At 43.4% G+C, this 14635-nt stretch overlaps 1 protein-coding gene across 1 annotated transcript in view; it reads left to right on the forward strand.

The window, feature by feature from the left end:
• Positions 1 to 4923: 4923 nt before the first annotated feature.
• Positions 4924 to 14635, forward strand: part of LOC124286082 (bromodomain-containing protein 4B-like) — a 58248-nt gene continuing 48536 nt past the window's right edge. Inside the window, exon 1 of the mRNA XM_046722407.1 lies at positions 4924 to 4976. Within this exon, the coding sequence (XP_046578363.1) occupies positions 4924 to 4976 (53 nt within the window). The remainder of the gene's footprint in view (positions 4977 to 14635) is intronic.

Genomic DNA, 14635 nt, shown 5'->3' on the forward strand with positions numbered 1-14635 from the left:
AACATGTAGTGTGTCACGAAGGCGAGTAACTGTGGACATGTCATAAAGCCAGACCATGGTGCCACCCACCCACCCACCGTCACTTTCACTGGACTAATATCACAGAGCTACAGGAACAGAAACAACAGAATGGACTCCTTAATAAGGATGAAACACTGACTATTTGTGTCCTATCCACTAGCAATGACTCTCGTGTGTGTTTCTATCCTAATCCAATACAAACCCGGCACTGATTTATCGGTTTCCGAAACATCTATCACTATATTAACAAATTCATTAATCTTTTCCGCGTCTTCATCGCACTGAGCTGTGAGGACACCACCTACAACTACTGTTTCATGTCGACATGAAAGCTATTAGTATCGTTCTGTTCCGGACTCCTCTCCTCTCCCTGGACACGACCTGGTCATTGATTCAAGTGATGTTCCTCGGTAATGAGGGGATGCTAAACACATGGTCTGCACAAACACGTCTCCTCTGTGTTCAATCAGACGGTTAGAGCAACAAGAGGATTACACAACTTTTCTTATCACCAAACTTTCAACATGGCCTCAGCCTTCACCCGGCAAGACCCAGTTCGGCACGAACAGCGCCAAAGAGCAGGAACCATCGATTCTGAAATGTGACTTTAAGGTTATAGTGATTAGCAACAATATGGCGGCTGCGAACAGACGACCAGTAGTAAATGACTTTATTGCGTGTGGCAGCTCATGAGACACCCTGAGGTTTCTCGTTCTGGGCTAGATGTAGTCTTTGTGATTAATCTGCTTTAATTCCTGACTCGAATGAACTCTTGGTTCAATCAGACACCATTGGATTTTTGGTGGCGTATTGTGCGAGATCTCGCGAGAAGTCTTCTCACGCCATGTTGAATCTGCTCGGACAAATCACCTCCTGACGATTATCCGCGATCAGGACATGAAGTGTTGACCAGTGGCTATTCCCGTTAATCATTCTGTATCTAAAAGTAGTTCGTCAGTCGTTGTTGAGATCATAGGCTGCTTTGTATCACCTAGGTCCTGCACGGTATGTAACACACAGACAGGAACTGATTAAACAGTATCAGCATTTGTAATGGTGGCAATGGTAGGAGGTAGTGGTCATGGTGGTGATGGTGGGGGGTAGTGGTGATGGTGGTAATGGTGGGGGGTAGTGGTGAGTGGTGGTATGGTGGGAGGTAGTGGGGATGTGGGAGGTAGTGGTGATGTGGGAGGTGAGTGGTAATGGTGCGATGTAGTGTTGATGGTGGTGGTGATGGTGGGGGTAGTGGTGATGATGGTAATGGTGGGGGTAGTGGTGATGGTGGTAATGGTGGGGGTAGTGGTGATAATGGTGGGGGTAGTGGTGATGTGGGAGTGGCAGTGGTGATGTGGGAGGTGTGATGATGGTGGGAGGTAGGTGGTGATGGTGGTGGTGGTGGGGGTAGTGTCGATGATGGTAATGGTGGGGGTGAGTGGGGGTGATGGTGGTAATGGTGGGGAGTAGTGGTGATGTGGGAGGTAGTGGTGATGTGGGAGGTAGTGGTGATGGTGGGATGGTGGTAATGGTGGGCGGGTAGTGGTGATGGTGGGAGGTAGTGGTGATGGTGGGAGGTAGTGGTGATGTGGGAGGTAGTTGTGATGGTGGTGATGGTGGGGGTAGTGGTGATGGTGGTAATGGTGGGGATAGTGGTGATGTGCGAGGTGGTGATGGTAGGGGAGTAGTGGTGATGTGAGAGGCAGTGGTGATGGTGGGGGTAGTGGTGATGGTTGGGGGTAGTGGTGATGTGGAAGGTAGTAATGGTGATGTGGGAGGTAGTGGTGATGGTGGGGGCTAGTGGTGATGGTGGTAATGGTTGGGGATAGTGGTGATGTGGGAGGCAGTGGTGATAGTGGTAATGGTGATGTGCCAGGATGAGTGGTGATGGTGGGGGTGAGTGGTGATGGTAGGGGTAGTGGTGATGGTGGTGATGGTGGGGGTAGTGGTGATGTGGGAGGTAGTGGTGATGGGGGGTAGTGGTAATGGTGGGGGAGTAGTGTGGTGATATAGGGAGGCAGTGGTGATGATGGTAATGGTTTGGGGTAGTGGTGATGTGAGGAGGTAGTGGTGTGGTGGGGGTAGTGGTGATGGTGGGGGTAGTGGTGATGTGGAAGGTAGTGGTGATGTGGGAGGGGTGGTGGTGATGGTGGTAATGGTGGGGGAGTAGTGGTGATGTGGGAGGCAGTGGTGATGGTGGGGGGTAGTTGTGATTGTGGTAATGGTGGGGGTAGTAGTAATGTGGGAGGTAGTGGTGATGGTGGTAATGGTGATGTGGGAGGTGTAGTGGTGATGGTGGGAGTAGTGGTGGAGGCGGGGAGTGAGTGGTGATGTGGAAGGTAGTGGTGATGTGGGGAGGTAGTGAGGTGATGGTGGTTATGGTGGGGGTAGTGGTGATGGTGGTAATGGTGGAGGGTAGTGGTGATGGTGGGAGTGTGAGTAGTGGTGATGGTGGTATTGTGGTAGGGGTAGTGGTGATGTAGGGGGTAGTGGTGATGGTGGGATGGTGGGGGGGTATTAGTGGTGATGTGGGAAATAGTGGGGGGAGTAGTGGTGATTTGAGGCAGTGGTGATGGTGGGGAAGTGGTGGTGATGAGTGGTAATGGTGATGTGGGAGAGTAGTGATGATGGTGGGAGTGTAGTGGTGATGGTGGGGTGTAGTGGTGATGTGGGAGGTAGTGGTGATGGTGGGAGGTAGTGGTGATGTTGGTAATGGAGGGGTGTGAGTGGTGATGTGGGGTAGTGGTGATGAGTGGTGGCAGGGAGTGTAGTGGTGATGTGGGAGGTAGTGGTGATGGTGGGAGGTAGCAGGTGATGTTGGTATTGGCAGGGGGTGTAGTGGTGATGTGGGGAGTGAGTGGTGATGTTGGTATTGGCAGAGTGGTGTATGATGTGGGGAGTAGTGGTGATATGTGTGGTAATGGTGGGAGGAGTAGTGGTGATGTGCAAGGTAGTGAGTGATGGTGGGAGTGTAGTGGTGATGGTGGGGTGTAGTGGTGATGTGTGAAGGTGAGTGGTGATGTGCGAGGTGGTGAGTGGTGATGGTGGGAGAGGTGGTAGTGGTGATGGTGGAGGTAGTGTGGTGATGGTGGAGGTATGTAGTGACGGTGGTAATGGCAGGGGTGTGAGTGGTGATGTGCAGATGTAGTGATGATGCTGGAGGTGATGGTGGGGATGGTGTAGTGGTGATGTTGGTAATGGTGGGGGTAATGGTGATGGTGGGGGTAGTAGTCATGTGGGGGAGGTAGTGGTGATGTTGGTAATGGCAGGGGGTGTAGTGGTGATGTAAGGGGTGAGTGGTGATGGGTGGTGATGGTGGGGGTAATGGTGATGGTGGGGGTAGTGTGGTCATGTAGGAGGTAGTGTTGATGTTGGTAATGGTGGGAGGTAGTGGTGATGTGCAGAAATAGTGGTGATGTGGTGGTGATGGTGATGGTGGGGGAGTAGGATGTGATGGTGATGGTGATGGTGGGGTAGTAGGTGATAGTGGTGATGGTGGGGGTAGTGAGTGATGGATAGTGGTAATGGTGGGGGTAGTAGTGGTGATGTGGGGGTAGTGTTGATGTGGGAGTGTAGTGTTGATGTGGGAGGTAGTGGTGATGGTGGGGGGCAGTGGTGATGGTGGGGGGTAGTGGTGATGTGGGAGGTAGTGATGATGGTGGGGGGTAGTGGTGATGGTGGGAGGTAATATATTGTCATTTGCCTCAGTCTTTGTTCTCACAGAACCAAACACCACCATCATATCATCCTACAAGCCCAAGCGTCATGACCGTCTGTCGACTACATGTAGCCCATAACACACACACACACACACACACACACACACTCACCCCCCCACACACAAAATGCAACTTCCCCCACCCCCACATCTAGTTAAATCTGACTGTAGTCCCTCACAAATAACATACTGTCATGTGTTAATAAACCGATATCGAATACGTAATAACAGGAGTCAAAATGTATTGTCAGGATTCAGTCAAGTACATTGAAGTTTGGGGATTTGTAATACTTGTAATTGCTATTTTTATTGAATTAAGTCGGGGATAATTCAATAGACTCTCCTAACGTGTGGTGTCGTCACGAAAAACGTCATGCAATATATTTCCAACGTAGTGGGAATTGTCAGTAGGTGCAACACGGAGAAGCTGGGTGTAGTAAACAGATAAAGCCTTAGTAGAATAACAAATGTATGTATGGCATGAACCTTTCGGATGGTTAACATTTGTCTTCAAACAAATCACGGAATTAGCCGAGAGGCAACAACTAGTAGCAGTTTCACCAGTAAACATCATTAGGCCTACCGAATTTCTCGTGTCTACCATTGTGTCGCGATAATGTGAGGAGGTAATTGTTTGTGTGGCAAGGTAATTGTTTGTGTGGGAAGGTATTGTTTGTGTGGGAAGGTATTTGCTTGTGTGATGAACTGTTGGAATCCTTCGTTTTGTAATCGCACGAACGACAAAAGTATCTGCACCGCCAACAGCCTTAATACAATACTTTGGACTACACGTTTTTCTTTCTTTGTGTGTGTGTGTGCGTGCGCGCTCGCGTGTGCGTGTTTGTCTGTGTGTGTGCGTGCTTGCGTGCCTTTGTGACCTTTTGTACAGGTCCTTTGACCTTTGACCCTCTCATTGCAGGTCACACCACGATGGCGCAGATCTTGAATCATGCTACCATTCAGCGGTTACCTCCAGTATCTAAGAGCCCCTTGGTATTGCCGGCGTTCACAACATTCCCTATCTCTTTACCGAGTCCAGTGCTGTGCTTAGCGTCCGTGCATATTTCTGGACACGCAGTTGCAATGTATCAAAGGTTTCTATGGGCGTCACACAGAGCTGCAGTCAAGCAAACGTTACCGATGGCGACGTCAGTTAAGGCGTCAGGGAATATCCTTGTAGAGTACGAATGATGACGGGAACAGATGACTCCCACAATACTGCCAAGGTCAACTACGAAGGGAGGTAACTCTATTTCCGGTGCGACTGCGCCACCTAATCAAGTTTTGCTCAATATTCTTCACTAAAACCTTACCGATCTTGCCCGGCTTGTTTTCAAAGCAGATGCTTAGTCGACAAAAGCACGGATCAATTCGCCGCAACTAGGTTGGTAATACTCTTCATAAAGGCTTAATGACTGCTTCAATGGTTCTACACAAACACGTATGGGAAGGGTCGGGTACTTAGGTAATCTGAGACCGTCCGGTGCAGTAATTACAGACACGGGCACCGACTGTGTTCGATAACCGTAAATCAGAGAAAAGTCTGACACTGAAGCCAGACAAATGTCTGTCCTCTCAAGTGAAACAAGAGAAACACAGAAGTCCGACAGTGAAATCGAAGAAAAGTCTGCCTCTCTACTGAAAATAAGTGAAACGCTGACCTACCAAACACAACCTACCTCAAATCAGAGTCGACACCCCTTTTCACACTAACGTCAAGAGAAATGTTGACTTGCATACGTTCAGCTCGCCATCTAGACCAGACACATAATCACCTCCAGGACCCAATCTAACAATACATGTACAGTGCCAATATTATTTTATAAATATAACTACTTTCTCCCCGTGGACGTTGCACCTTGGGGCCCAGTTCTTTCATCATATTAGTTTTGGTCGAAAGCACTGACAGAGGGGGCCGTATGGCGCAAAGCAGCATTGGTTCTTGCTACTGCTAGGTGGCAGTTCTGCCTTTGTGTGGTTGTTTAGGAAACTGAATCGGTGACTTTATTCCGTGTGTGTCGAAGTTTATATTGATATTGATACCCAGATGGCCAAGTAGATTAAGCTGTCCTACCTTCCTGTGCAGAGTCGAACCTCTGGGTTGATAGGCCCTGGTGGTCATGAGTTCCACCAAAGTAGTGAATTTCCCCGACCTCTGACATGAGCTGCTTGTCTACCTTGCTTAAACTGAGGTGCAGTACTATGCTTGTGACTCACTAACGATAAGTGATTCAGACAACTAGTAAGATCTTACTGCACAAGTTTCAGAGGTTTACGGTACGAGTGACAATTCCAGAATACGTGTTTGTTGAACATCCAAATCAATGTGTGTTCGATTGGAGTTGCTGGATAAAAAGCAGTCTTGAGACGAAAACCAAATCATTTCGTGTCTGCGCACCACCTGAAGGATTTATAACTATTTTCGTTATTTTAACCATGAATATGATCTTTTGAAGCCACGTGGGAGAAGTAGAAAGGAAAGTGTTTATACACTGTAATCAAACCCCGGGCTTTGTTCAGCGTCTGGCTGGGTAAATGTGAAGCAAATACCAGACATTGTTACACAATACTGGAATAGTCCAGGATTCCTTGATTCCAGAGATACTTGTAGCATGATAATTGCAAGCTTCACAGAAACACCATCGACTTTGTTAAATCAGAAGTTCGGGGTCACCTGACCCTCTGTCTTATACCGGAAGGTGTTGCATGAAAATTAGTTCGGGGTCATCTGACCCTCTGTGATATAACGGAACTTATTATCATCAAGCCAGTGTTGATTTTGGGGAGGATATAAATGTAATAAGAATACATATGTCATGGCCGTTGGTCCTTTTTGGTTATTTAGATGGATTTTCAAAATGCCTCGTCCATTTGATGTCGGTCCTTCACTCCAACAGGCAGCATACGCCGGCCATTTCGCTGCCCTTGAGAACGTAATATCTCAAGACACTTATTCAATTATTTCTGTCTCAATATCCCAAATCAACATGTTTATCTCAGAATTCTATACATAGCAATTGCGCTATTATTGGTCACAGAAGAACTTTTCAGTGGGATAATTAGATTTATCGCCATATCCGTTCTACAGCTCTCTGGGCCCCGGCAGATGACGTCACATCCTATTGGCGATCGATAAATATTTTCTGAGATAATTTCTCAAAACTACTGACGGGGCCAGAATAACAATTATACATTGCCAGCGGGTCACGTCAACATATTGCAACAGACGGTTTCCGGTAAGGCCTCTCGTGACGTCACAAATCTCTCTCGAATTTTCTAATCGATAAATTACACCGATTTGGTAAGTGATGTCCACCACACAGGTGTTGGAAGATCTTCAGCCGGCCCCGACAAGTTGAGAAACTTGTTTGCAAGGTCATACCGGTCGATAGATGTCAGTATAGAAGTCGATTCACATAATTTCAATCGCAATACGAATCAATTCAGTGACACAATTAGATCTGATTGAAATTGATTAAATTAGTGACATTTCTACCTCGAATACTAATTTTTGTCAGAAAGTAAATCTGCTTTCCAGCGTAATGGCATTTATGTCCTTTGGGTTTAAAATAAACAGAAGCATTAGAAGAAGGCAACTTTATTAATACTTATAACATCCCCTTTGGGATTTAAAGCTAGAGCAGTAGCCAGTAAGCTGTGCTGGTGTCGAGAGACGAATGTGGATTGGGTGGCCAGGCTCCCTGGTTGTATGTTATCGTAAACAAATGCCATCCATGGCTGTTTGTGAGTATTCACAAGTGGACCGTCTCCTCCATATTCCATATTGTACACGTCGACTTACAGCTGAATAGTAGACAGCGGAGTCAAACAAACAATCTTAATGGTGAACTGTATATTCCGTCTGATCCCTTTATAAAACACTTCACAATCTGAAGAAAAATGCTCGTTGATTGATTGGTATCACGCCCGATACATATACAGTTAGGATCTAGTATCTATTTATTGATGGAAGTTTCTTTAAAAATGTCCTACTCTGTTTAATAACATAAATAGTTGGTGTGACGTTATTTGTTGACATGGAAACATTGCACTGCTCTATATATCACGTATATCTTGTATTATGTCTAGAAAGAATCTGACAGCTCGTCAAAGCAGAGGTAACAAAATCAATAATCCCACACAAATCTATCTTTAACTCGTAAGAAGGAGACGTGGAGCACGCCTGACATTTCAACAGTAAAACACACAGTCACCAATTATTCCTGGCGAACCTCTCCGGTTAACACATCCATGTTGGTCAGAAGCGACCTGGCTCAAAGTCCAATCTTTGAGGCTTATTAAATATCCGTCTTGACAAATTCCTAACAGGATTTGAATCACTGCACAATCTCCGAGACATGCGTATAAATGTAAGGAAAGGGATGTCTGGATTAGACATTGTTGTCTTGAAAAAGAAGTCGGTAAATATCTTCCTCGAATCCTACTCTGAGATGGTCAAAATTTAGAGCAGGAATATTTTGTTTTAGCTGAATGTAGAGAAGCAAAGGCGTCTGACATTGTTCAGTCATATAATACTTTCACAGTGTGATCAGATGGAGAGGGCCGTTTGGTCACGATACCATCTACATCATACTGCTAAAACGTCAATAAACGTCCCTAATATCTGACTGGACAAAAATAACCAGTTACGTACGGTTCGTGAGTAAGGCAACATCATCAGACTGACCGCTGGCCGGTGTTCTGACCTTTCGTCCTGCGTCCGGGCTGTCACAACATTGGGTGAGCGGGCACCGTGATGTCTATATCCATACAGGAGATTCATGCATGTGTGAGGGTATGTGTGACACTACTATGGATCATCGCCATTAACAGCTCGTTAACAGCTGAACCGTCTAGACTTTGTTCCTTAACAAAATACAGCTAATTGGTGAATGAGGTGAGCTGAAATTTGGTGTTTAAGTTGGGTTTAAGATTAACACCAGCATCATTTCCCAAACAAATAGTCAATAGCCGGTCTAGCCAGTTCGTGCACTGGGCTGCCACAAAAACATATACTAGTATATAATTGACAGTTATGACTTTTATTATCGCCCTGGTCACACTTTCTGTACACGTGTGTTGTATACGCGTCACGCAAACGTCATACCATGTTGGATATATTACCATGTTGGATATATTTGAGACGTAAGTGGTACCATGTTGGATATATTTGAGACGTAAGTGGTACCATGTTGGATATATTTGAGACGTAAGTGGTACCATGTTGGATATATTTGAGACGTAAGTGGTACCATGTTGGATATATTTGAGACGTAAGTGGTACCATGTTGGATATATTTGAGACGTAAGTGGTACCATGTTGGATATATTACCATGTTGGATATATTTGAGACGTAAGTGGTACCATGTTGGATATATTACCATGTTGGATATATTTGAGACGTAAGTGGTACCATGTTGGATATATTAAGACATAAGGGGTACCATGTTGGATATATTTGAGACCCATGTTGGATATATATGTGTTACCATATATATTGAGACGTAAGTGGTACCATGTTGGATATATTTGAGACGTAAGTGGTACCAGGACGACGTAAGTGGTACCATGTTGGATATATTTGAGACGTAAGTGGTACCATGTTGGATATATGTTGAGACGTAAGTGGTACCATGTTGGATATATTTGAGACGTAAGTGGTACCATGTTGGATATATTTGAGACGTAAGTGGTACCATGTTGGATATATTTGAGACGTAAGGTGGTACCATGTTGGATATATTTGAGACGTAAGTGGTACCATGTTGGATATATTTGAGACGTAAGTGGTACCATGTTGGATATATTTGAGACGTAAGTGGTACCATGTTGGATATATTTGAGACGTAAGTGGTACCATGTTGGATATATTTGAGACGTAAGTGGTACCATGTTGATATATTTGAGACGTAAGTGGTACCATGTTGGATATATTTGAGACGTAAGTGGTACCATGTTGGATATATTTGAGACGTAAGTGGTACCATGTTGGATATATTTGAGACGTAAGTGGTACCATGTTGATATATTTGAGACGTAAGTGGTACCATGTTGGATATATTTGAGACGTAAGTGGTACCATGTTGGATATATTTGAGACGTAAGTGGTACCATGTTGATATATATTTGAGACGTAAGTGGTACCATGTTGGATATATTTGAGACGTAAGTGGTACCATGTTGGATATATTTGAGACGTAAGTGGTACCATGTTGGATATATTTGAGACGTAAGTGGTACCATGTTGGATATATTTGAGACGTAAGTGGTACCATGTTGGATATATTTGAGACGTAAGTGGTACCATGTTGGATATATTTGAGACGTAAGTGGTACCATGTTGGATATATTTGAGACGTAAGTGGTACCATGTTGGATATATTTGAGACGTAAGTGGTACCATGTTGGATATATGTGAGACGTAAGTGGTACCATGTTGATATATTTGAGACGTAAGTGGTACCATGTTGATGTATTTGAGACGTAAGTGGTACCATGTTGGATATATTTGAGACGTAAGTGGTACCATGTTGATATATTTGAGACGTAAGTGGTACCATGTTGGATATATTTGAGAGACGTAAGTGGTACCATGTTGGATATATTTGAGACGTAAGTGGTACCATGTTGGATATATTTGAGACGTAAGTGGTACCATGTTGGATATATTACCATGTTGGATATATTTGAGACGTAAGTGGTACCATGTTGGATATATTTGAGACGTAAGTGGTACCATGTTGGATATATTTGAGACGTAAGTGGTACCATGTTGGATATATTTGAGACGTAAGTGGTACCATGTTGATATATATTTGAGACGTAAGTGGTACCATGTTGATATATATTTGAGACGTAAGTGGTACCATGTTGGATATATTTGAGACGTAAGTGGTACCATGTTGGATATATTTTTGAGACGTAAGTGGTACCATGTTGGATATATTTGAGACGTAAGTGGTACCATGTTGGATATATTTGAGACGTAAGTGGTACCATGTTGGATATATTTGAGACGTAAGTGGTACCATGTTGGATATATTTGAGACGTAAGTGGTACCATGTTGGATATATTTGAGACGTAAGTGGTACCATGTTGGATATATTTGAGACGTAAGTGGTACCATGTTGGATATATTTGAGACGTAAGTGGTACCATGTTGGATATATTTGAGACGTAAGTGGTACCATGTTGGATATATTTGAGACGTAAGTGGTACCATGTTGGATATATTTAAGACGGGAAGTGAGACGTAAGTGGTACCATGTTGGATATATTTGAGACGTAAGTGGTACCATGTTGGATATATTTGAGACGTAAAGTGGTACCATGTTGGATATATTTGAGACGTAAGTGGTACCATGTTGGATATATTTGAGACGTAAGTGGTACCATGTTGGATATATTTGAGACGTAAGTGGTACCATGTTGGATATATTTGAGACGTAAGTGGTACCATGTTGGATATATTTGAGACGTAAGTGGTACCATGTTGGATATATTTGAGACGTAAGTGGTACCATGTTGGATATATTTGAGACGTAAGTGGTACCATGTTGATATATTTGAGACGTAAGTGGTACCATGTTGGATATATTTGAGACGTAAGTGGTACCATGTTGGATATATTTGAGACGTAAGTGGTACCATGTTGGATATTTGAGATCGGTGGTACCATGTTGGATATATTTGAGACGTAAGTGGTACCATGTTGGATATATTTGAGACGTAAGTGGTACCATGTTGGATATATTTGAGACGTAAGTGGTACCATGTTGGATATATTTGAAGACGTAAGTGGTACCATGTTGGATATATTTGAGACGTAAGTGGTACCATGTTGGATATATTTGAGACGTAAGTGGTACCATGTTGGATATATTTGTGACGTAAGTGGTACCATGTTGGATATATTTGAGAGGTAAGTGGTACCACGTTGGATATATGTGAGAGGTAAGTGGTACCATGTTGGATATATTTGAGACGTAAGTAAGTATCATGTTGGATATATTTGAGACGTAAGTGGTACCATGTTGAATATATTTGAGACGTAAGTGGTACCATGTTGAATATATTTGAGACGTAAGTGGTACCATATTGGATATATTTGAGACGTAAGTGGTACCATGTTGGATATATTTTAGACGTAAGTGGTACCATGTTGGATATATTTGAGACGTAAGTGGTACCATGTTGGATATATTTGAAACGTAAGTGGTACCAGGTTGGATATATTTGAAACGTAAGTGATACCATGTTGGATATATTTGAGGCGTAAGTTGGTACCATGTTGGATATATTTAAGACGTAAGTGGTACCATGTTGGATATATTTGAGACGTAAGTGGTACCATGTTGGATATATTTGAGACGTAAGTGGTACCATGTTGGATATATGTGAGACGTAAGTGGTACCATGTTGGATATATTTGAGACGTAAGTGGTACCATGTTGGATATATGTGAGACGTAAGTGGTACTATGTTGGATATATTTGAGACGTAAGTGGTACCATGTTGGATATATTTGAGACGTAAGTGGTACCATGTTGGATATATTTGAGACGTAAGTGGTACCATGTTGGATATATTTGAGACGTAAGTGGTACCATGTTGGATATATTTGAGACGTAAGTGGTACCATATGAACCAATACATATTCTGTAAAGTCAAACGAGGGTATGTATAGGATCTCGTCAACACTATCTGGAGGGTTTGTCTGTACATAGATAGAAATGTCACAAGACCACGTGTTAAATAAACACCCTATGTTGTGCCCTGACTCTGGACAAAGCAAGAATATATTTAGTGCTTGCTTGTAGAAAATTGTGCTTTTAAGCGACCCCAGCTGTTTTTGTCGAGAAGCGTATATTACAGCACCGTCCTATTGCCAGGTATGATTATAACCAGGTCCAGTAAGAACCTATAATTAATAACTACTGTAATAATGACTTGTAAGAAGGTCGCCGCTATCTGTGATTGTCGTCTAGTCATGTTATTCAGCTGCGCACGCTCAAACGGACTTCCGTTCTTCAAGGGTCACCATGACCTTTGCACCGGATCAAATAACAGGAAGCTGCCGGTGTGTAACGGGGTGTGTAGTGAGATCTTCCTATTGTCCAGAGTGTACGTACAATAGCTAACAGCTGCATATCTCGACATTCTTAGAATTTCTCACAGATCTGACAAATCGATGCCCTTCCTGCTTCGGCTGACCTTCACCTTGTTTGTTTCAGCCAGGAAGGCGTGAAAGCTGTCGGGGTGTATGTTACATTTGTTTGGACGTATCAAGACATGTTATGCACGACTGACAGGAAGACGCGAATAGGGCCTAGCTATGCCATTACAAAGTGGTCCATGGTGCGGTGTTTTGGAAAAACAGGTGGCCTCCCTTGGTCGTATAAGGAACCGCTGTCCGTGGGTTCAAATCCCACTACTGCCCCGATTGTTATCTTTGACCTTCAGCACACGATCACTCAATCACAGACTAAATCACTTTCATCTGTGACTCTTGAGTGTCTTATTTAAAGCCCGACAGGAGATTTAGCCTTCTTGCATAAATGGCTTGTTTTCAAATTGATATGTTTAACGTGTATCTTCAAAGCGATTCAATGATCATTGCTAATCTGTCTCGTCAAGTCAACTTGGTGTGCATCCTGATCTCGTCATTTCCCCAATACATGCTTTAGTGCTTGAGGTTGATGTTAACGTACATTGATGGCGGAAGCTTATGACATTTTAGTGAATCGATTAATTGTTCAAAACACAAGACAATTACCGGGCCAGTTGAGCAATGCCTTCTGATATTACATCAAAGCAAAACGTTTCAATTCCTGAGTAACCTGTGCTACACTTTCACCTTTTCATGATAGAATAACAGTCTTTGGTATGTTCGCATCGTCAAAATAATTACACATTTACACATCACTGAATTTATTTAACTGCATTTCATTTATCTGCGCATCACAGATGTTGTTTCTTTGAAATCAAATCACCCTCAGATACTGAAATGAGTAATCTACAGCTGGGAACACGTACCCGCGGTCACGGTAACCCTGACAGACAGAGTTATGTATTGAAGCAGCATACTGCCATACAACAATCCATGCTGGTTTCAAGCCCCAACGATGTTCAACCCATGAAGATCCGGGTTAGAATTGGTCTTCAGTAACCCATGCTTGTCGTAAGAGGCGACTAACGGCATCGGTTGGTCTGGCTAGCTGATTTGGTTGTCATTGTATATGAGGGGATGTTTTGCTTTAACGTTCATGTTCGTGTGATTTCACCATGCACGATCGATCTTACAGAGAAAGGTAAACTCGGTTATACTCTGGAAAAAGGAAATTGTGCAAAAGGAAAAGAAAAAGGAAATATCTGAGCTTTGCTGCTATTCATACAAAACTTACTACCAAGTAAGTATGAGTTTCACATGACTACGTGCATCGGGAATGATATGTGGAGAGTAGAATAAAGTACATCTAAATGTATCGAAATGCACAAAACCAACCACGTGGGAAGGTGGCGACCAAACACACCAACATTTTGCCGACAGTATGCGGACACCACAGTCAGTAACAATGAAACCTGTCATGTGCCAGTGTTACTTATGGTAAAACATTTTTAGTTGTGTTGCAATGTTTCTGATAATATTCATTTCAGGTTCAGAACATTGTGGTTTGACAAAAGGTAGTTGTTAGGAATGTATCATTACCTGATGTAAATAGCCGTGTTGAATCTGCTTTATTTATATTGTTTCAGAGATAAATATAATATAGAATCCATTAGATCAGGTGACAGTAATCCAGCACAGAATGGGTTATTCTGGAAGGATGTAGTACTATACAAGGTGGCTGGCGCCTGCCCCTGACACCTCACATCACATCAAGACAAACGGTTGTAAGAA

This window comes from Haliotis rubra, unplaced genomic scaffold (assembly GCF_003918875.1).
Source record: "Haliotis rubra isolate DU_JTF1 unplaced genomic scaffold, ASM391887v1 Scf375, whole genome shotgun sequence".
Classification (NCBI taxonomy): Eukaryota; Metazoa; Mollusca; class Gastropoda; order Lepetellida; family Haliotidae; genus Haliotis; species Haliotis rubra.